This window comes from Siphateles boraxobius, unplaced genomic scaffold (assembly GCF_051911475.1).
Source record: "Siphateles boraxobius isolate OS27281-9 unplaced genomic scaffold, OSU_SipBor_1 7, whole genome shotgun sequence".
Taxonomy (NCBI): domain Eukaryota; kingdom Metazoa; phylum Chordata; class Actinopteri; order Cypriniformes; family Leuciscidae; genus Siphateles; species Siphateles boraxobius.
In genome coordinates, this window is record NW_027509197.1 from 17,964,539 (window position 1) to 17,987,863 (window position 23,325).

The following is a 23,325-nucleotide window of genomic DNA, read 5'->3' on the forward strand; positions in this document are numbered from 1 at the left end:
GAATTAAAAATTAATTTGCTATATTTCAGATCAATATATTTGTTATCCTTAACTTTAATTAACCCTAACTTTATACTCATCTGAATTATAAATAGGCCTAATTGATTTCCGTGTAAAATAAATAGGCTACCATTAAAAAACCACATTTGATTTTCTGTTTTAATCAATGTAGAATGTGTAACTTAAAAGTAAAACTGTGTGTGTGTGTGTGTGTGTGTGTGTGTGTGTGTGTGTGTGTGTGTGTGTGTGTGTGTGTGTTTTGGTTGGGTGACAGTTGTAGGTTACAGTTTGACAGGAGAGTGTGACAAAAGCACAATGTTGTGTTTTATTGCGAGTGTGCACAAATATACTTTGCAGTATATTTGAATCTTTTATATTTACGGAGTAATTTTTTTGTTTCCACTGTTCGATCGCGCGCTCTCTCTCTCTCTCTCTCTCTCTCTCTCTCTCTCTCTCTCTCTCTCTCTCTCTCTCTCTCTCTCTCTCTTCTCTCTCTCTCTCTCTTTCTCTCTCTCTCTCACACACACACACACACACACACAGTTCGATCGCACCCGCGCCTCTCTCTCTCACACACAAACGCACACACACAGTTCGATCGCTCCCGCGCCTCTCTCTCTCACACACAAACGCGCGCACACACACACAGTTCGATCGCGCCCGCGCCTCTCCCTCTCTCGCGTGCGCACACACACACTTCAGCATTGCAATATTGACATTGCAGTCTGTTCATTATGCTGCGTTCAGACCAAACGCGAATTGAGCGAATTTTATTCGTGCACCGCACCGTGACGCCCGTACGGATTCGGTTTAATAGGAATACATGTACCGTTCCACCCCTAATATGTGTGTGTGTGTGTGTGTGTGTGTGTGTGTAATAATTCTCACAACAAAAAGCATGAGATTTTACTCTCTGATGCTTCAAAAAAATTACTGGAACTCGTGTACCATTTTCATAGAAAGTGAAAACCTTCTCCTTTTTTTTTCTTTTTTCTAGAGGATTGTGGGAAACGTGAATCCAGACAGTGTGGTCCACCATAAACTGAGCCCGTCTATCAGAACCCGGTTCCTCCGCTTCGTGCCTCTGGACTGGAGCCTCAGTGGTCGGGTGGGCCTCAGAGTGGCTGTGTACGGCTGTGCTTACCGTGAGTCAGAATATTTATTGTTGAATATATATATATATATATATATATATATATATATATATATATATATATATATATATATATATATATATATACATATATATATATATATACATACATATATATATAATGAAAATAAAATGCCTGCAAATAAAATGCCTGCTGGTCATTTGTAATATATATATATATATTACAAATGACCAGCAGGCATTTTATTTTCTGAGACACAGCAGGTAAATCTATTTAGATGTAGTTTTATTTTTAACATTTTTTTGTTAGAGTTGAAAAGGAAAGAGTAGAAAAGTGTTGCAGAGTTAGATTACAGAAGCATCCTAGACCCGATAGTTCACACTGCAAATTTCCGCAGTCTTGATAGAAGGGGTAATAAAATAGTTGTGGCACAGTATAGAAGGTGATAACATTACCCATAATTCTTGCTGAAGATCTTCACATGCCTCTTCTGTCCTTTGTCCTTTTCCAGTCACACAGTATGTTTTACAGGTGTTGAGGGTGACACAGATAATTCATTGCATGACAGCAGCAGTCTCAATTTTATGATTTAAATGAAGGTTGTTTGATGACTTTCTTTGATAATACTTTTCCAAAACCGGACAAACATGTCTACATATCAGACAATTATCCAGTCCACTGTAAACCCTGACACTCAAAATAATTAATTGTTTTTTGAGTAGGGCCAACTTAAATTATACAAGTTAGATTAATTTATTACTTTCTTTTTCTTTCAAGGTCAAAGAACTGATATAATTTAAGGAAACTGAACCGTTTCATTTTTTTATTTTTTATTATTTATTTTAATTTAGGCGAAGTAAAGTTTAACTGAAACTGGGCTGGGATTTCTATTTCCCAACATGCATTGCCAATGGTACTCGAAAGGGAAGGTAAATGTTAATTAAGTGTAATATCATGTTTTTTTTGTGCAAGATTAATGTAAAGTGTAAGATTAGTGATTAATGTTTTGCTAAGCTAATTAAGAAGAATTTCTGTTAATGTTGCTTTTAGGAGAGTTACCATCATGGTGACAAGTGGCTTGGTTTGAGAACAATGCTAAAAGCTAATGTTAATTGCTGTAATAGCACAGACCTACTCACTCTCACTCACGTCCCTCAGCAGGTCAGCCTTGTATGCCCGCATAATAGACATAGTATGCAGACATGACGCAGCCTGACCCGACGCCGAATACGCTTTACCCACAAAAACCGAAATATTTCTAAGAGGCTTGGTGGGTAATGCCGGTGCCTTAACAGATGACGCAGCCTCGAGGGAGAGAAAACTCGCAAGCGTCTCTTCCACGCGAGGCATAGCCGAATAACCATGATTTTGCCTCCACAATATTAGAATATGTTGAAGTCTGGGGACTAAACACTGTATATGACACCGGTTTTTTCCACGATTTCGACACCTCAGTGTGGAGATCGGGAAAAAACGGCAAGCACCGGCGTGGAGGTTGCACTCGTGACGGCAAAAATCTCTCATCTAATTTTGATTTAGAAACAGACTCCTGTCTAGTCACTGGCCATACAATGCTGAGTGTTTCTACAGCTCTGGTTAATACCTCCACTAGCTCATCACTTTCGGGAGTGTAAGGTGGAGAATCCTCCACATCTCCCTCATTTATAACTGGTGCCTCAGCCCGAGCGGAAGAAACCGCAGCGCGTGCTTCCGAACACGGGACTGTGGCACTGGATCTCACAGGTGAAGGGAGAGATAAGGCAGAGCCCGTCTCTAACCCCACTGAGAGATCCATATACGATCCCCACGATACGCGTCGTCGCTCTGCCTCGGCAAGAGCGGGACCCGAACCGCGGGGAGCGTGCACCAAACCGCTCTCCTCGAAGAGCGCCCGGCGGGAGCGGAGCGTCCTTAATGGCAGACTCGAGTCAGCTCCCTCGAGAGCTGACTGGGCATGCTGCACTCCCAAACAAACAACACAAAGAACGTGTGTATCCCCACTCGTAAAATAACGCGAGCAGGGAGGGACACACTTCACTTCCTTAACTGCTGTTCGTTCGCCATATCTCTCTTAATATATATATATATATATATATATATATATATATATATATATATATATATATATATATATATATATATATAAATTGTTTGTGTGGTGCAGAGTATGTAAAGACAGACAATATTCACACAGGGACAGATTCACATATAGCACGACTGAAGGCACAAACAGCTGTTGCGCTTGTGTTTATGGGGTGCTTTATAGTTTCCTGGTCGATGACGTCACCCGCCTATGACGTTCCATCTCTCCATTGGGCTGATTCCATACGTGCTTCATGACGCACAACGCAGGGGCGTTCCCACAGCGTTTGACGCAGCTCGAGTTCCCTTGAAAGGGAACGAGTGCTTTAGAAGAGAAAGTGTTTAAGTTCTGTTGCTTTTATATGAAAATAAATATAATGAACAAGACACAAGTACTTATTATTTAACTCCATTCCAAATAAGTGTTTATCAATCATTTTTTCTTTAATACAGACATAGGCTATGTGTTTTTTTTATATAATAAAATTACATTGCATAACCCATAGAGATCGCACTGTCGAGAGGGAATATTCACACATAACATATACATAAAACATGATATCCGAGTTTTAAAATAAAACATTTTAAAAGAGAACAATACATCACGGTTGTTTAAACCAATCAACATTAAGCTGTGTCGTCAGCAAGTTGTTTCCCATCATGCTTTTGATCAGCGCAGTCGGTGGAGAGCAACTGCACGCGACTGCAGAATCCGACACGTGCGCCTTGCACTCGCGAGAGCTTTTTGACACACGTCAGCATGACATCAGAGCCAGGCGGACCGCACTCGGACACATTTCTAACCGTCATGCATCTCGCGCTGATCACCGGTGATCAGTTCTGCGCAGATTTTGCTCATCTCAAACAAGCCTACTGAGAGAGAGAGCGAGCGAATCAGACGAAACAGATGCACATTGTGTGATCTCTAGATATTCCGCATCAAAATATAGATATTGAGAAAAAGAGACTTGAATGCAGTCAAAAGATTACATTTTTGAGTGAAAGTGATTGAACTTTGAAGAGCTGACGTCGAAGTGAGAAGACGACGAGGCAGAGAATCGAGAATAATAACCGATGTGGATACACGGATAAGATGTAAAATTCTTGCCTTGGTGAGTTGTTTTTTTTATATTGACTGTTGAAGAATCAGCGGCAAATCAGTAGTGTGATATTAGCGTTCATATAGGCCGCTTATGCATAGTTTGTGAGCTAGTGCTAATTTGCACGTTGGGCTAAAGCTAATCACATGTGAAGATGCAAACGAGTCAATGAAGAGTGACAATGCCGTGTATAAGTGTCAAGATATTGAGTTAATATGTTGTTTGAAGTGTATACATGATGTTTGTTAATGAAAATGTTTGAATGGAAGATTAATTATTGTTCTGCCTTGTGTTTTTGCAAGGCTGGGTTTTTCGTTTTGTTTGTGTTTTCTTCTGAGAAATTGTGATCACCATCCTTGACACGTGAGACGCACATGAGCGTATGTAAAAGGCGAGCCACCCACGGAGACCATTTGATTGTTGAACTTTGACCTCGATTTCATCGAAATTGGTATGAGATATCTTTTCCTTTTTCTTTTGGACAAATGGAACTGAGACTTTGATTTTTCATATTTTTCCTTGAGCTTTGAACGGAGAGACATTGATTCTGAACTGAACGATTCTAAAGACTCCAAACTCTTTTGATCCGAGTCATTTGATTCTGAACTGACATTAACTGAATAAATTCAGTGAATCTTAAATATTTGATTAATTTGGTTGAAAAGACTGTTGCATTTTGAAGGGAAAGAGTGATTTGAATTACTGAGCTGTAATATTTTGTTTTGAGAACATTGTTTATTGTTTCCTTCCAACTCTATTGGGGTATAAACAAACTGAGTCTGAGTTTTCTAAGAAGTTTTATTTTATTTCTTTTTTGTACAAAGTATATGACAATTGTTGTCAATTGAGTTGAATTGAGTTAATGAGTCCAGCTTCCTGAAATTTAAAAAAGAGAGTTGATTATAAGCATTATCATACATTGTATGTTGTTAAATGAGAGTATTGAGATTTACATGCTGTAGACGAATTGCAATTAAGAATTGTTTCCAATGAATGCAAGATTCCAATCAGTAAACAGAGCTCTTGGTTTTTACCTACCTGCTGTGTTGCTTCCCTCTCTCCAGTAGCCGATCCTTACCTTCTGATCAGTTGGCCCATATTGATCCATATACGTGTGACACATCAGACCTAGCACGTGTGCCACGCAACAACCTTGGCGAGCCAGCTAGGAGAGGGGGCACAGCAGCGACTGGGGTGAATAATCATTGATATAAGTACGTACAGATTATCTGACAGAAATGGATGTTGTGGAACGGGAAGGTGTTAATGTGTAAAATGCAGTAATCGTTAGTGGCATAACACTGACTGAATCTGATCAAGCACTAGAGACATGCCTCTTGAGATTTGGCTCCATATGACGCAATATACTGATTGACGATCCACAATCTGAGTTTCATCGTAATGCAGTAGTGGACTTCAAGCACAGTTCAGCCATGTGCGATCTTGAGCCCCAGCTGCCTCTAACCTCAGCGAGCCCTACTGATGCAGACACTGTGTTCCATGTGCGCGCTCTGGGTACGGTTTACACCCCCACCACTAGTAGCGACACCGCTGAGTGCTTGGAGAAACTACAAGCAATTGCAAGCGCCAATGGGGAAACCCTACGAGATGTCCTCCAAAGAGAATTGATGAAGGTCAGTGGAGTGAAAGCTCAAGCTGATGTGTCATGTAGAGCAGGACCTGGGCAAGAGCAAGGCCCTCTAGAGACAAGCCCCTTGACAAGCGCGACTAGCACTCCTTCGCGGTTGGAAGGATTCAAGTCACTCTCTGAACTGACAATAGAGCCTGCAAACCCAGTCAAGGTAAACATAGGCGCAGCGTCGCCTCACTTTTCGAACGATGCAGACGCCAACTCTGCTGAGACAATATCAGTGAAGCTTCCCATGTCTGCTATGAACCCTTCAGGCATCCAGAGAATAGTGATGGAACACATTGTGAGGACTAGTGATCCTGTGTCCCCACACACGGCTTCATTCCGCCTGAAAGCTTTCTCTGGGAGGAGCCCTCGTCCAAACAACGAGCCTGACTTCAACACCTGGAGTGCAAGTGTTGACTACTTACTGAATGATCCATCCCTTCTTACAAGACGCAAAAGACGCGGAAAATCCTGGACAGCTTGTTACCGCCTGCTTCAGACATATTCAAGCATGTGAACCCAAACGCTTTATCGTCAGAGTGTCTTAGGCTGCTGGAGTCCGTCTATGGGTCGGTGGAGGATGGAGACGAATTAATTAGCTAGGTTCATAAGCACCCTGCAGAATCCTGGCGAGAGGTCGTCCGCCTACCTTCACAGATTGCGTGTAATTCTGAGTGCTGCCATCAGACGGAGCGGAGTTGCAGAGAATGAATGAGACCGTTGTCTGTTGAGGCAGTTCTGCCGGGGGTGCTGGGACAATGCCCTGATAGCTGATCTGCAGCTCGAAAAGAGAAAAGCAGACCCACCTCCTTTTGCTGAATTAGCCATACTCATCCGTACAGCGGAAGATAAGCAAGCATCAAAGGAGGAGAGAATGAGGAAACATCTGGGTACGAGTAAGCATCCATCAGTTCCCCTTAAACTGCGTACAGCTGCACACCAACAGTCTGCTTATTGCAACACATCGGAGGAAGACACTGATTCCCCTGCTCATGCTGCTCCCAAGCTGAAAGCCTCTAAGCAAAAGAGTAAAGTGCAACTCCCTGAAATGGTTGAAGTAGGCATTCTGAAGAAAGAGATTGCAGCTCTCCAAAGCCAAGTTGCAGCAATTAAAACAGCTACTCATTGGGAAGTGAGAGAGCAAGCAGGGATGAGTGATCTTCAGGAACTGAAAGAACAAATAGCGAGGCTTAAAGTTAAAGTTGCTGCTTCTGGAGCGCAGATATACCAGTCTGAAAGATCCCTCAGTCAGAGAGGGAACCTAAGTAGAGCTTGCACTGAGTAAAACAGCAAAGAGAGACATGCAAGACCAAAGCAGACTGAGATTAAGACCAATCGGCCTCGGCCATGGTATTGTTTCCGCTGTGGGGATGACGGCCACCTAGCCATCAACTGCGAAAGTCCCCCAAATTCATCTAGAGTTGAAGATAAGAGAAGGAAGCTGAGAGAAAGGCAGGCTGAGTGGGACCTCCAGCAAGGACTTACCACAGAGTCTTTAAATTAAAGTCAGTCTCTGTCGCAGGGCTGATGGAGACTGAGAAAAACGGACAATGCCCTAAGCATCAACGAGTGTTTGACAAGCAGGCCGATAGCAGAAGCCCCTTGACGTTACCTGCTGGACTGGTAGGAATGAAATGCACTGCACAAATTAAAGTAGAAGGGAAGAAAGTGAACTGCTTGTTGGACACAGGATCTCAGGTAATGACAATCCCCCTGTCTTTCTACAACAGTCACCTGTCACAGCATCCCATGCAACCGTTAAAGCACCTGTTAGAAGTTGAAGGGGCAAATGGACAGGCCGTTCCCTATCTAGGATATGTTGAATTGACTCAGGAGTTCCTAGGAATTGAAGCTGAAGTTCCAACATTGGCCCTAGTGGTCCCAGATCTGACGTATGCACCCCAAATCCTCATAGGCACCAACACGTTGGACGTCCTGTATGCTGATCATGCACAAGCGACCATGCCCCAAGTTAAGTCATATTACCATGGGTATCGAGCAGTGATAAGAGTCCTCGAAGCAAGACGACGAGCTAGTGCAAGTGTCTTGGGCCAAGTAAAAGTGAAAGGAGGCGGTACGCCTGAAGTTGTAGCAGCCGGAAGTACCGTAGTTCTCGACGGTTGTGTCAACATCATTGGGCCGCTGTCGGAGACTTGGGTGGCAGTGGAACCGTCAGCATCATCTTCCTTGCCTGGTGGGCTGCTAGTGGCTAATAGTCTGCACTCCTTACCTCCGAAGCGCAATGTCCGGATACCAGTAGTGCTGAAGAACGGGACGCAGACTGATTTAATAATCCCTCCAAGAGCAGTACTGGCCGAAGTACATGCCATCCGGCATGTGATTGAAGGAAGACACCCCATGAGTGTCCCTGAGTTAGATTACGGCCACACTGATAAGGTGAATCACCATATCAATCTTAATGACAAGACACCCTTCAAGCAGCGTGCTAGACCTATCCACCCACAAGATGTGGATGCAGTAAGAAGACACCTCAAAGAGCTCCTCGATGCCGGTGTCATAAGACAATCTGAATCCCCATTCGCTTCCCCGATAGTAGTCGTGAGGAAGAAGAACAACGATTTGTGCTTGTGTATCGACTTCAGAAAGTTGAATTCCCAAACCATAAAGGATTCGTATGCTCTGCCGAATCTGGAGGAAGCCTTTTCTGTTTTAACTGGATCCAAGTGGTTTTCAGTTCTTGATTTGAAATCGGGTTTCTACCAAATTGAGATGGAAGAGGCTGACAAACAGAAGACAGCGTTCGTATGTCCATTGGGGTTCTGGGAGTTCAACCGAATGCCCCAAGGGATCACAAATGCACCGAGCACTTTTCAAAGACTAATGGAGCAGTGCATTGGCGACCTTAACAGGAGAGAAGTGCTAGTTTTCATTGACGATCTTATAGTCTTTTCTAAGACACGAGGCCAGACTCCTTCAAGTTCTAGAACGGTTGAGAGATTACGGACTGAAGCTTTCTCCTAAAAAGTGCAAGTTCTTCCAAACGTCAGTCTGATATCTGGGCCACATAGTGTCTGAGAATGGTGTCGAAACAGCCAAAATTGAAGCCCTCAAGACCTGGCCAAAGCCTAGCAACCTTAAAGAGCTCAAGTCTTTTCTCGGGTTCGCAGGATACTACAGAAGGTTCGTCCAAGACTTTTCCAAGATAACAAGACCTCTCAACGACCTTACTGTTGGTTATCCCCCTCTGCAGAAAAACCAGAGACGAAGCCCAAAGCAAAGTACACCGTACCGAGATCCTAAAGAGCAATTTGGAGATCGATGGACTCAGGAATGCCAAAGAGCCTTTAACACTATCATGGAGAAGTTGACTTCAGCCCCAGTCCTCGGATTTGCAGATCCCAGCCTTCCCTATGTGCTGACTATGGATGCGAGCACCACTGGACTTGGGGCTGCCCTTTATCAAGAACAAGAAGGCCAAATGAGAGTAATTGCTTTCGCCAGCAGAGGCTTAACCAAGAGTGAAACGAGATATCCAGCACATAAACTAGAGTTCCTCGCGCTCAAGTGGGCAGTTACGACCAAATTCAGTGATTATCTGTATGGAGGAGAGTTCACTGTGATAACGGACAGCAACCCGCTCACCTATATTCTGACATCTTCGAAGCTCGACGCGACCAGCTATAGGTGGCGGTCCAGCCTGTCGACATTTAACTTCAAGATTCAATATCGTGCAGGCATGCTAAACCTCGATGCAGATGCGCTCTCGAGACGTCCTCATGACAGGCCTCTGGATGACTTAGTCTCTCAAAAAGAGCCTAACCCTAACCCTAACCCTAACCCCTAATCAAGCAATTCACCCTTCACCATTTAGCAGAATCAGATCAACCAATGATACTGCCCGCAGTGGTGAAAGCTCTTTGCGAAAGACACCAAGTGTATCAGAGCTGTACTGATCCTGACATGTCGTATCCCCAACCTACCGTGTTTGAGTCGCTGTCTCTCGGCGTTGGTGCAATACTCCAAGAGTTCTAGCAAGAGGAAGCTCATGGTCTTCCAAATCTTCCCCGAATGTCTGAAGAGGAGCTGAAGGGACACCAAGGGGCTGATCCAGAACTCAAAGAAGTTATCAAATATCTTGAGTCTGGTAAGAAACCAGTTGGGGAAGTAGAACATGCGGAAGTAGCCTCATGGCTAAGAGAGTGGAGCAGATTCGAGTTCAAGAACGGAATGTTATTTAGAAGGAGGCAGGACCGAGGAAGTGTGCTATATCAGTTGGCGGTACCTGTGGATCTCAGAGAGATAGTGCTAATGAGCTTGCACAACGACACAGGCCATCTAGGGATCAAGAGAACCCTGGACCTCGCTAGATCTCGATTCTACTGGCCAAGGATGGCGACAACTGTAGAAGAGAAAATAAAGACCTGTAAGCGCTGTGTGAGGCGGAAGACTCCTCCTGAGCGAGCTGCAACCCTGGTGAATATAGTGACAAGTAGACCTCTTGAGTTAGTCTGCATGGACTTTCTGTCACTCGAACCTGATCGGAGTGGTACAAAAGATATCCTAGTGATCACCGATCATTTCACCAGGTACGCAGTAGTGATCCCCACCAGAAACCAGAAAGCTGAAACCGTGGCCAGATGCCTGCGGGATAACTTCCTAGTCCATTACGGATTCCCGGAGAAACTCCATAGTGATCAAGGGCTCGACTTCGAGTCAAAACTGATTAAGGAGCTGTGCACCATAGTAGGAATACGTAAAGTGAGAACGACACCTTATCACCCTCGTGGCAACCCTGTGGAACGTTTCAACTGGACGCTGCTTCAGATGTTGGGGACCCCGGATGATAAGGGAAAGACCTGCTTGAAGAGTTTTGTGAAGCCGTTCGTCCACGCGTATAACTGTACTCGTAATGACTCAACTGGGATCTCACCATACGAGTTAATGTTCTGGAGGCAACCCCGACTACCAGTTGATCTGGCCTTTGGATTACCTGCTGATAAATCATCACAGTCTCACTCGAGTTATGTGAGGAATTTGAAGGATCGACTGAAGGAGAGCTACAGGGTAGCAAGAGTTTGATGAGCGAGTGGTTGTTTCATTCCTTGAGGTTGGCGATCGCGTTCTGGTGAGGAATGTCAGACTAAGAGGAAAGAATAAGTTGGCAGATAAGTGGGAAAAAGAAGTTTACGTCGTGATCAAGAAAGCTGGCGACTAAACAGTCAATACTGTTCAAACTGAGGGCAAGTATGGGCCGCTCCGTACGTTGCACCGTGACCTGCTATTACCCTGTGGGTTTCTGCAAAAGGAAGATAAGCCTGAGGAACCTGTAGTTTCAAATAATCATCGCAAGCCCAGAACTCGAGCAAACCTTGTGTTAAGAGAGTCTGAGAGTGAAACCCAGGATTCTGAATCTGAAGATGACTTTGCAAGTTACGTACCTGGGTACTTGCCAAGCATTGAGAGCAGAATTCTTTCCAACCGTAGACCTGAGGATCAGTCAAAAACTGGGGTTACGTCAGAAGTTTCTCCTAAAATGAAAACTGCAACTAGTACAGACGTCAGGCTTTCTACCTCAGTGGAGTCACAAGGAAACTTAGCTGATCTACCTGATGATGGAGACGGATGTCTGTGTGATGGACCTGAGAAAGGGAGATTGCAGTTGAAAGACCCTACAGGATCTGATGTCTTAAGTGACATTCCTGTGCAAAATGGACAGCAGGCCCAGGAGTCTGATAAACCCCCATCTGGGACTCTCGATGGAGAAGATGAAAAGAATGATGGCTTGACACAGAATGAATCTGTTAATTTGAGGAGTCCCCAAGGCAGCTGAATGGAGAATGGCCAGAGCTTGGAAGATGTTCCTAGACGTTCACAAAGGCATTGTGAACCGCCAAGAAGGCTACAACCCCAAGTTGGGTAATCCCCTTTCTCTGGTTGTGCAGTCATTACTGCAGGGGCTCAGTACAGCTTTCACTGTGTCATTGGGGGAGCCCTATTCTCTTGGAGATAGTCCTCTGAAAATGTGTAGTGGGAATCCTACTGTAGTGACTTTGCAGCCTAAAGGATAAAGCGGGACCTGCATATCTTCAAAGCGGGGAGAGTGTAACCCGGGTGATCCAGGCTACCAGTAGAAGAGTTGAGAGAGATGTAAAAAGATGAGAAAATTAAGAAAGAGAATAAGAGAGAAAAACGAGTGCTTTAGAAGAGAAAGTGTTTCGTCCAATCATGGATCGCACTGCATTGATTGACACTCCAACGAGCCAATGGTAGCAGCGCACTGGGACGGCGCCGGCGACACTGCCAGAGTGTCAGAGTGTCAGAGACACTGAGAGAGAGAGCGAGCGAGTCAGATGAAACAGATGCACATTGAGTGATCTCTAGATATTCCGCATCAAAATATAGATATTGAGAAAAAGAGACTTGAATGCAGTCAAAAGATTACATTTTTGAGTGAAAGTGATTGAACTTTGAAGAGCTGACGTCGAAGTGATAAGACGACGAGGCAGAGAATCGAGAATAATAACCGATGTAGATACACGGAGCACCAAAAGCACCGCAAATTATCTTCTTATTGGATAAGATGTAAAATTCTTGCCTTGGTGAGTTGTTTTTTTGATATTGACTGTTGAAGACTCAGCGGCAAATCAGTAGTGTGATATTAGCGTTCATATAGGCCACTTATGCAGAGTGTGTGAGCTAGTGCTAATTTGCACGTTGGGCTAAAGCTAATCACATGTGAAGATGCAAACGAGTCAATGAAGAGTGACAATGCCGTGTATAAGTGTCAAGATATTGAGTTAGTATGTTGTTTGAAGTGTATACATGATGTTTGTTAATGAAAATGTTTGAATGGAAGATTAATTATTGTTCTGCCTTGTGTTTTTGCAAGGCTGGGTTTTTTGTTTTGTTTGTGTTTTCTTCTGAGAAATTGTAATCACCATCCTGGAAACGTGAGACACACATGAACGTATGTAAAAGGCGAGCCACCCACGGAGACCATTTGATTGTTGAACTTTGACCTCGATTTCATCGAAACTCGTATGAGATATCTTTTCCTTTTGCTTTTGGACAAATGGAACTGAGACTTTGTTTTTTCATATTTTTCCTAGAGAGACATTGATTCTGAACTGAACGATTCTAAAGAGTCAACAACTCTTTTGATCCGAGTCATTTGATTCTGAACTGATATTAACTGAATCAATTCAGTGAATTTTAATATATTTGATTCATTTGGTTGAAAAGACTGTTGCATTTTGAAGGGAAAGAGTGATTTGAATTACTGAGCTGTAATATTTTGTTTTGAGAACATTGTTTATTGTTTCCTTCCAACTGTATTGGGGTATAAACAAACTGAGTCTGAGTTTTCTAAGAAGTTTTATTTTATTTCTTTTTTGTACAAAGTATAGTACAATTGTTGTCAATTGAGTTGAATTGAGTTAATGAGTCCAGCTTCCTGAAATTAAAAAAAGAGAGTTGATTATAAGCATTATCATACATTGTATGTTGTTAAATGAGAATATTGAGATTTACATGCTCCAGACGAATTGCAATTAAGAATTGTTTCCAATGAATGCAAGATTCCAATCAGTAAACAGAGCTCTTGGTTTTCACCTACATGCTGTGTTGCTTCCCTCTCTCCAGTAGCTGATCCTTACCTTCTGATCAGTTGGCCCATATTGATCCGTATACGTGTGACACATCAGACCTAGCACGTGTGCCACGCTACAATTAGTTTACTCAAACGTTTCAAGTTAAGAACAAGTAAAATGTATGAGTACAAAATAAAAATCTGCCAGTTCTGCTTACTTAAACTTTCAATTTCTTAACTTAAAAATTTTGAGGCAACTGATTGCCTTAAATTTAAGTTTTACCAACTTATTTGGGTTTGCAGAGTGTATTGGTTAGATAAAAATAAAAAAGAATTGTACCTTTTAATGATACCGAGATTCACAAAATGGATCAATTGTTGAATTACATAGACATTTGTAAAGGTTCCTCATTATTCTGTGGCATGATCCGTGTATTAAACCCGGATGTAGGGCTGGGCGATAAATCGATTTTATCGATTAACTCGAATGTGTAGTTTACGCCGATTTTTTTTAATGAAAATCGGGTTTCTCTTTAACAACCGCCGAAGCTCCCATCTGGGCTCCCGTAGTTCCGACCGGGCTCAGCGCTTGCCATGATAGAGATACACAAACAACATGGCAAATGAGCAAGACCGCGGCAGCAGAAGCACACCCGCCGAAAACATTTACAAGCTGAATCCGCAGGGCCGCCAACTCTCACGAGTTCACTGTGAGAGACGCACTTCTGTCACTTTTTACACGCTCTCACGCCACATCCATTTTCTCACGCAGAGAAAAATCGCAAAGCAAAGAGGACACTGACACCGACAGACAAGACAGAGCAGGTTACTATCGATATGAAACAGATTCTCAGCTCTCAGATTCTGTCAATTCTATTACGAAATTCAAACAATTAACACCGTTTTGGCGCTTGTAAATGTGACGTGGCAGATCTCAGGTTTTAGGTCTGTGGACTTAAAATAATTGCTATAGAGAGGAGTATTTTGCTAAATATGATAACTATATTATACATTTATTATATTTTTACCTATATCATTAAAATAGTATAACGTTGTTATTATAAAAAACGCATTATATTTAATTTGAGTTAGTTTTAACCTTTAATAATACCAGCTGACAGGGCTCTCTGTATGTTTACAGCATTAGGTGATTTTTTTTAGAACAATTAACACCACATTAACGTATCTACTGTACCTAATATTTATCCAAAGGAATTGATATTGAATCAAGATCAGAATCAATTCACAAGAATTGAATTGAAATTGTGAAATTTGTGTTAAGCAATAATAAAAACAGTAGCATACCAGTCATTGTGCCATGTAAACATTGTTTGCATGGTTAATTAACTTTGTCAAATTATTTGGTAACTAAACAATTTTATTCTCACAATACAGTTATTGTGATGCAAGTTTTTTGTTTTTTTACTCATCCCCCCAATCCCAATCAACCCATTTTATTTTATGTTACGTTTTCATTGTTTTCAAAGACAGGGCCTGTCCTCTTGTCTTTTTGGCTTGTTGTTTCCGATTGCACTTTAATCGAGATCAAATCCCAGAAGGGAATATTAAAACAAAATAAAGTTAAAACTTGTTTTGAACAATTTCTTTGTCGTCTGCAGATTGATTTTAAGTAGGAAAAAAAAATCAAAATAGAAAAAAAATCGATTTAAATCGTAAATCGGGTTTTTTATGAAAAAATCGGGGATTTTTTGTTTTAGGCCGTATCGCCCAGCCATCCCGGATGAATGTGTGCTTTGCAGATAAACGTTCAGCTGTCTCGGCTAATCAACCACTGACACTTAAAGAATTCAGATGTGAATCCCATGACAAATCTGAACATAGAGTGTTGATATAATGAATCTATGAGCACTAGTCTGACTATGTACACTGCATCTTGAGTGTTGAATATAACCTTGAAAGAAGAGCATAAATGTTCTTTTAATTATACATGATTTGACGGCTAGTGCTCACTGGAAGTGCAGTGATTGCACCTAACAGCTCAGATTAACTTGAGCCACATATCACATAATGCTAATCAGCCGACTGCTGTGACAGTTGTGAACTCAAGCTGAACCTGAGAATGGTGCAATACTAGATAAGTGTCATTATCACTACTGCAAGATTGCTATGCCCAGACCACGTACCTCATAGCTCCAAATGGAGTGGTTGCTTATTATCAAAAATAGGTCATTATATTCAGTGCTGGAAAATATACAGGCTTTCTGCTTTGCTGCACTAATCTGAAAAAGGAGGAATTAATTTTCGATATATTTTTTAAACTCACTCCTTTGTTCATTTTTCCATAGGCTGCGGGGAATGAGCATGAGAAATATAACATTTTGTGTTTGGATCCTAAGAATATTTAGACTGTTTTAGTGTATCAAAAAGTTAAAAAAGACAATTTCAAACTAATGTTTATAAAAGACAACAAATAAAGAAATGTTTAAACTTCTGTCTTGGAACAATGGGTCACACTGGATGCATTGCTCAAAGGGGTAATAGAGAATTGAGTCATACCAGATTCTTTCCATCAGGTCATAAGCTTTTTTGACTATCTCAAGACAAACTTCATTAACTTTCTAAGCAAGGTATGTCATCTGAAAATTGAGAAACATTTCTGTTTACCAGTATGTAATATAGAATATGCTGCATTTGATCTCTTGACATGTTATGGCATTCAGACACTAGATTTAAACATTAGTGAAATGCTTGATTCGCTGAGTTGATCGTTTGTGTTGTGAGCTGTTGAGCCCCATTAACTTGCTCATTTAAAACTTCAATGGGGAACAGTGCTCCTGTAAGAACTCTACTAATATCTGCAGAAATGTTAGTCATTTTCTTATAGCCTACCATTTTCTAAGCTCAATTAGAACTCCTGTTCTTGGCTGGAATTCACTACATGACTTTTGCCCAGATTTAAAGTCAGAGCCCATCTGCACAATTTAGACAGTGGACAGATTTCACAGAAAATTTAGTTGTGAATGATTGGCCAGATTTTTTTTAGCTTCAGACTGATTTTATCGAGTGTGAGGATATTTCAAAAATGTTTGATATTTACATTTGATTTTAGAACTAGGGATGCACGATATATCGGCCTAACGGTATCGGCCGATATGTTCATTCTTAATGTTATTGCTATCTGCCCCATACGAAAATTTGGCCGATATATTAAAGTCAATACATAATGGATTATTTCCTTCAGCTGAGACACTTTAGATGCACACTGTTCACCATGATGGTTTTGAATTGCTGGAAATACGATAGGAGTCACTTCAGAAAAGGAAAATACAGTGAAGTACAACATATGCAGTGCAAGGATGTCATATGAGCTACATACAATTATAATGACAACATTAAAATTGTGTGCTTGGGACATAGCTTTAATGTTGATATTTTTGTTTTTGTAATCAGACTACAAAAATACTACAGGCTCTCAAAAATTATATAAAAAATTGGATTTAGATTTATCGGCCAATATATCGGCTATTGGCTTTCAAATATAAAGTTATCTTATTGGCACAATTATCATATCAGTTCATACCTATTTAGAACGCATATTATTCTTATTTGTCATGCGTCTCCTAGCAACGAGGCACATTTCTGCGTGAATTTATTGTGTTCGGAACTTACTTAAAAGTTCAGCTAACTTTTATTGTGTTTTATTTTTGATTGTAAATTTGGATTTGAAGTCTGCAAAAAATGATTCCTGACACGTTTCTAAAATCAAATTCAAGGCACCTGCAAATCTCTCTTGAATACCAGAAACCTAAAAATAGAGAGTCCTTGTCTTTTGTTGTTTCAGGTGGTGTCATCCCTAGATCACAGCGTTATTAGTTTAGCCAATATCCTCTAGTTTCATCATGATTTTTTTTATGTGTAATTAATATTTAATGTGAAATTAAATGTTAATTTGTTTTTCTGTGTACTATCATTTTGTTTGTTATTTACATTTTAAGTGCACAGAGATTGTCTATAGTAAGTGTCATACAATATCTAATGTGTCCATAGGATCGTATGTGGCTGATTTTGATGGCAGAAGCTCTTTGCTCTACCGATTCAACCAGAAGTCTATGAGCACGGTGAAAGATGTTATATCACTGCGATTTAAGAGTCGACAGGCAGAAGGTGTTTTACTGCATGGAGAAGGCCAGCGAGGGGATTATATCACTCTGGAGCTTCATCGTGGCAGGCTGGCCTTGCATCTAAACCTGGGTGAGTTACAGTACTGGGGGAAGCTAGCAACTTCAAAGGGTTGAAGTATTATTCATATATTTAACCATATTTACTTTGGAGTGGAGACTATTGTAGTGTTTGTACTGTAGTTACAAAGCAAAAATAATTATGATGGAATTCATGAGAGTGTGTTAATAAAGAATACATACACTACCTTTCAAAAGTTAGGGACCAGCAAGCTTTTAAAAAAAAGAAAGAAGAAATTCGTTATTTCATTCAGCAAGAATGCTTTCAATTTATCAAAAAATCATTACACAAAGTGAAATTAATGATGTTACAAAAGATTTCTATTTCAAATAAATTGTTCTTTTGAACTTTCTATTCATCATAGAAAAATGTGTCATGGTTGCTACAAAAATATTAAGCTGCTCAACTGTTTTCAACATGGATAATAATAACAGGGATTAAAGTTCTCCGTCGCTACGACGGATTTCCGTTAATTGCAGCGAGTCTATGACGGATTTCCGTCAATTGCAGGGTTCCCGTCTGTCCTTAATGTCTTAAATTCACTTTTCATAATGTTAAGGCCGTAAATAGGCTTTCATTTCTCAAATAGTGTGATAAATGTCTTAATTTTAGTTTGAATAGGTCTTAAATTAAGGAAAGACGAGGTGTATTCACCCTGCTGAGGGGGATGTGATAAAGCCTGGATCGGAGCGAAAGCACGTTCCTCTCTCCACTCTAACATTCTGTAATCACTTCGCTTATGGTCCAGTCCGGGTTTTCAATTCCCGCTCACGGAAAAACTGCTCCGTGTTCACTCAATTAATCTTAGTTTTGGAGAAGTGCATGTCAGGCTACAGCTGGTTTGCTGCGGTCCGAATCCGAGCGAGTTTGTTCCCTGCGCCCCCCGCAGCGTTGGTCTGGTTTCACGTTCAACTTAATTCTATCGAACCCTGGTGCGTTTGCGTGCATATTACGTCATCTCAAACGTGCACGGCGCATGATAGAAAACAGAACGCGGGCCAATATTGTCCGTTTCTCAATACCAATAGGCTACGCAAACCTCGGACTTGCGTCCTTGATAGTTCGGACTTGGCAAGTTCGACTCGGGAGAACGAACTCCCGAGGACGCGAGTCCGGTTATTCTGCAAACGGATCCGCGCCGATCTTGGTTTCGTCACTCATCTCGCTCTGGCTACTCCGGTTATCTCTTTATGTATATTTTAGTCAACAATAAAATGAAATATGGTATAAAATACAACTCTGCCTCTTTTCATCAACAATAAAACGAAATATATACAAAACACCTCCTTTCATTTATAAATGAACATATTATCATAAACATATTAGGCCTATATGGCCACACAAATGTGGTTCAGATAACGCACATTGATTATCTTCACTCCATATATTTATAACAACACGCAATATAAAACACAACCCTGCTTCTTTTTGTTTTCATTTTAAAAATATGAAACATTATTGATCATTAAAACTGACAAACTTAACAAACAGAGACAGGGTTGTATCATTTTATTTTATTTTGCATGTACACATACAAGAGAATGCATAGTAAAATATATAAAGAATATTTTATATATTTTAGAATATATAACATTACACAACCCTGTTGCTTTTTGTTAAATGTCAGTTTTAATTATCAATAATATCCATAAAAGTATAAGTAGCCTAAATGTAGGCTATAAGAAGCTATACAATGAGAAATAAAGCAAACAATTCAGTCAAACATTAGTCAGCTCTCTAATAGGCTACACAGTTAAAGTTAAATAGCCTAAATATATAAAGTTATGAAACTTCACTTTGCCCTCAGCCAAAACGATTTGCCATTAAACAAACTATATATTAATATAATTTAGCATTGTTTGGTCTTATAAGATAAATAAAAACATGCACTGAAAAGTTATGTAGATGGTTGATTATTTGTCAAGCTAAGTAATTTTTTTTCATAGATTAAAATAGCTTTTAAAATATGCAAACTGGCAATATTAAAGCGGTTTAAAACATCTCCCCTTAAAACGATATTGGTCTCGACTATTTAAATAAAGTTAAAGGAATATGACTTGGCCTGAAAAAAATTTTCAGTCAGAAGAATTTTTTTCACTTTAATCCCTGTAATAAGAAATGTTACTTCAGAAAGCATTCCTAAATTATGATCTGGTGCTTGAGTTTCATGTAAGACTGGAGTAATGATGCTGAAAATTATTTGCCATCATAGCAATTAATTACTGTTATAAATTATTTTAATAATGTTTCACAATATTGCAGTTTTATTTCTTTATTTTTATTTTTTTTACCAACCCCAGAGTTTTGAATGGTAGTGCATGCTAATGACTGGAAGTTATTCATGGCTATTAACATATATGGAAAAACTTCTCATTGGCAGATGACAGCCGGGTGAGATCCAGCAGTGCTCGTATGGTGGTCACCTTAGGAAGTATCCTGGACGATCTGCACTGGCACTCTGTTCTGATCGAACGTTTTAACAAACAGGTCAACTTCACTTTGGATAGACACACTCAGCACTTTAGGACCAAGGGTGATGGAGACTCTCTAGAGGTCGACTATGAGGTAGGTCTCTGGGACCCCCTATTTTAATCTTTTTGAAAATGATAAGCCTTTTGAGGTGGTAAAATCTACACCTGTGCAACTTGTCTGGTGTGGTCAAAGTTGTATCCAAGTCTACAAAAGGGTGCAAACAATTTTGTCAGCTCTTTTTAATGGCCTGTTATACTAAATTAATTTGACCTAGATGTATGTTGGTTTTTATATAGCTATAATGAGAGATAAAAGGGTCTCATTTGAATAAAAAAATAAAATGATATATTTATAAAACACAATATAGTAAAATATAATATTTTCAGTCTCACACGATTCTTCAGAAATTATTCTGATGTGCTAATTTAGTGCTCACACTAACTCTAATATTTCTTCTCTCATTTGTTATTGTTGAAAACCATTGTACTGCTTAATATTTTTGTGGAAACCGATTCTTTCCACACACACACAAAGAAATTCTTACTGACCCCAAACATTTGAACAGTAGTGTTTATAAAACACACTGATATAATTTTGAAATTAAATAATTCCCATTGTCTAAGTATAATTAAATAATTTACTGAACAAATAATTGAATACGTTATTGAATCACTGTACGCGTTTTAAAGAGCGCAATACAAATAAGATCCAACCAAGAGATGCATATCAGGTGTTTGAGATAAATATAACTACAGTACCACAGGAAAAAAAAATTGTATTTGTATTGTCTTCATCACACAGGTCTGGCTTTTGGGAGGCCTAGGAAAATTATTTTTTTAATAGCCATGTGGTGTTAGGTTACCACAAGATATTGTGCATTATTGATCATCGCAGGAAAAATATAGATCATAAATTCACTGTGATGGTTTATCTGCCTCCCCTCGTATCTCTTTTTCCCCAGGCGTCCATTGGCTGTCATAGAGCCAGACTTCCAATAGCCAAAGGCTAACTGGAGTGCAGCTGATGAGGTGCACTGAAGTTAATAGCACTATAAATGCAGCAGTTCACCTCACCTATGAGAGATGGCACTGTCCTGTATATGAGCAGTAAAGGTGTTCTCAAGATCCAGGAATGACATGACATACCGTAGTTTGACTGCCACTGAGACCGCCTGGCCACAGACTGACCTTTATTCCCCTCAGCAGCAAGGACACTGCTGTTGTCGTTTATTTGCTTCCTAATTACTTGATTGTCTTGTTCATTTATATATTTATTTTTTAAATGTAAGCTCCTACAATCCTTCTGTTTTTAAATGGAATCCAGTGCTCTCTGCAAAGGAACATCACAGGACTGGGGAATGTAGAAAAGTGTTAAAAAAAAAAAAACCTGATCTAAAGCATTCAAGATAGTTTGAAACTGTCCTGTAGCAGTGCTGTACAGTGGAGTAACTGATAGAAAAATTAATTCTGGACTGTATTCATAAATTGTACAGAACCATGTCAGATTTTCCTTATGTGAGGTGGAGCCTAACAGAATGAGGCTCAAGCAGAGTAACAATGAAGCTTTAAAGAATGCACAGTGTACTGGCTAAGTCTGAAAAATTGCTCTTTTGGAATAACCAAGTCAGGTCCTGACCTTAAACCCACTGAAATGTTGTGGCATGGCCTGAAACAAATCATGTAAGACAGTCCAAAATTCCAAAGACTTCAGGCATTTTGTTTACCACAACAATGTGCCAGTCTCATGACAATGGTCAGAAGCAGTGTTTAATTGTATGGGCTGAGAGGGATACATTTGATAAATAAATATAAATTTGATGTAGATATATAATATATTAAATAAATTGCATATATATAAATGAAAACAAACATATTTAATCTTGTTCATGTTTTGAAATTAGATTTGTTTTATTCATTCTCTATAACAGCTAAGCTTTGGTGGGATCCCACTGCCAGGGAAACCTGGAACCTTTATTCGACGTAACTTTCATGGCTGCATGGAGAACCTCTACTACAATGGAGTAAATGTCATTGACCTGGCTAAACGAAGAAAGCCTCAGATATACAGTGTGGTAAGCAGCTGGTTTATTGTGAGAAATGGGTTTTGACCTAGTAATGTTGTGATTATAATCATGTCCAGACTCCAGACATATTACTTGTGCCTCTTCAATATTAGAAAGAATCATGAAATGTGCGCACAAACTGTGCCAAGTTTCACACTTTATCAGGGCTCACGTGTCCTGGAAAACCTGGAAATCCTGGAAAATGAATGACCAATTATCAGTCCTGGGCTGCGTTTCCCAAAAGCATCGTAAGCATAAGTAGATTGTAAAAACGATTGTATGACTGATCTTAATATTACGCTCTGTTTCCCAAAAGCATCGTAATTTAAGTAGCACTTGAAAATCATCGTAGGTCTACGAGTGCTCTGGAGTAATCGTAAATCCCCAAGTGCATCGGAAGAAGACAGAGTTATGACGTCACCTTCAGGACAACCGGCAGATTACGGTTTTGATTGTACTTTATTGTACGCTTCATTACTAGTTTTTTGTTTAAATGAATGTATAAATTAAATAATTAAAACGGGCAGAAAAAATAGAAATAATTTAATCTAATAATTTTAATCTAAATTAAATTAATGAACAAAAAATAAAATAAAAGATGTAATATTCTTCAAAGACTGGGGAAAATAGGGATGAACAAAAAAAAAGTCAATAACTTGCTGACGGGCACGAAACCCAGCCATGTATTAGGCATTTCTTGGTTGGCCATCATGTGGTCCCATCATGCCATCTTCATCCTCCTCCACTTCTTCATCTTCCTCCCTGTTAAGTATGGACACTCTCAAATGTCTTGACTACAATTACAATCTTTCCCAAACTGCTGAGGTGTTGTGGCTGCAGTCTGGACAACAGAAGATGGAGGCTGAGGCCTGGGAGGGTTGTTTGGAGGACTAGGAGATGGTAGATGCTTGGAGATGGCAGATGAAACTGATAGTTCATCTGAGCATGAAGGACCTGACTCAGGCTCAGGTTGAGTTACCCCCATTCCTCCATGGATGTCAATACCACCACAAATACCATCTGAAGCACTTGTGCCAAGTATTGACAAGGCCTTTTCTTCCTCTGCTGTGAGAAGGGGGGACTCATTGGTCCCACCACCTGTTTTATTA

General features: G+C 40.3%; 1 protein-coding gene across 1 annotated transcript in view; it reads left to right on the forward strand.

The window, feature by feature from the left end:
• The window catches only part of cntnap5a (contactin associated protein family member 5a), a 158,753-nt gene that overhangs the window by 39,456 nt on the left and 95,972 nt on the right, over positions 1-23,325 (forward strand). Inside the window, exons 4-7 of the mRNA XM_077216325.1 lie at positions 998-1,145; positions 17,491-17,694; positions 20,063-20,247; positions 22,082-22,225. Coding sequence (XP_077072440.1) covers positions 998-1,145; positions 17,491-17,694; positions 20,063-20,247; positions 22,082-22,225 — 681 coding nt within the window. The remainder of the gene's footprint in view (positions 1-997; positions 1,146-17,490; positions 17,695-20,062; positions 20,248-22,081; positions 22,226-23,325) is intronic.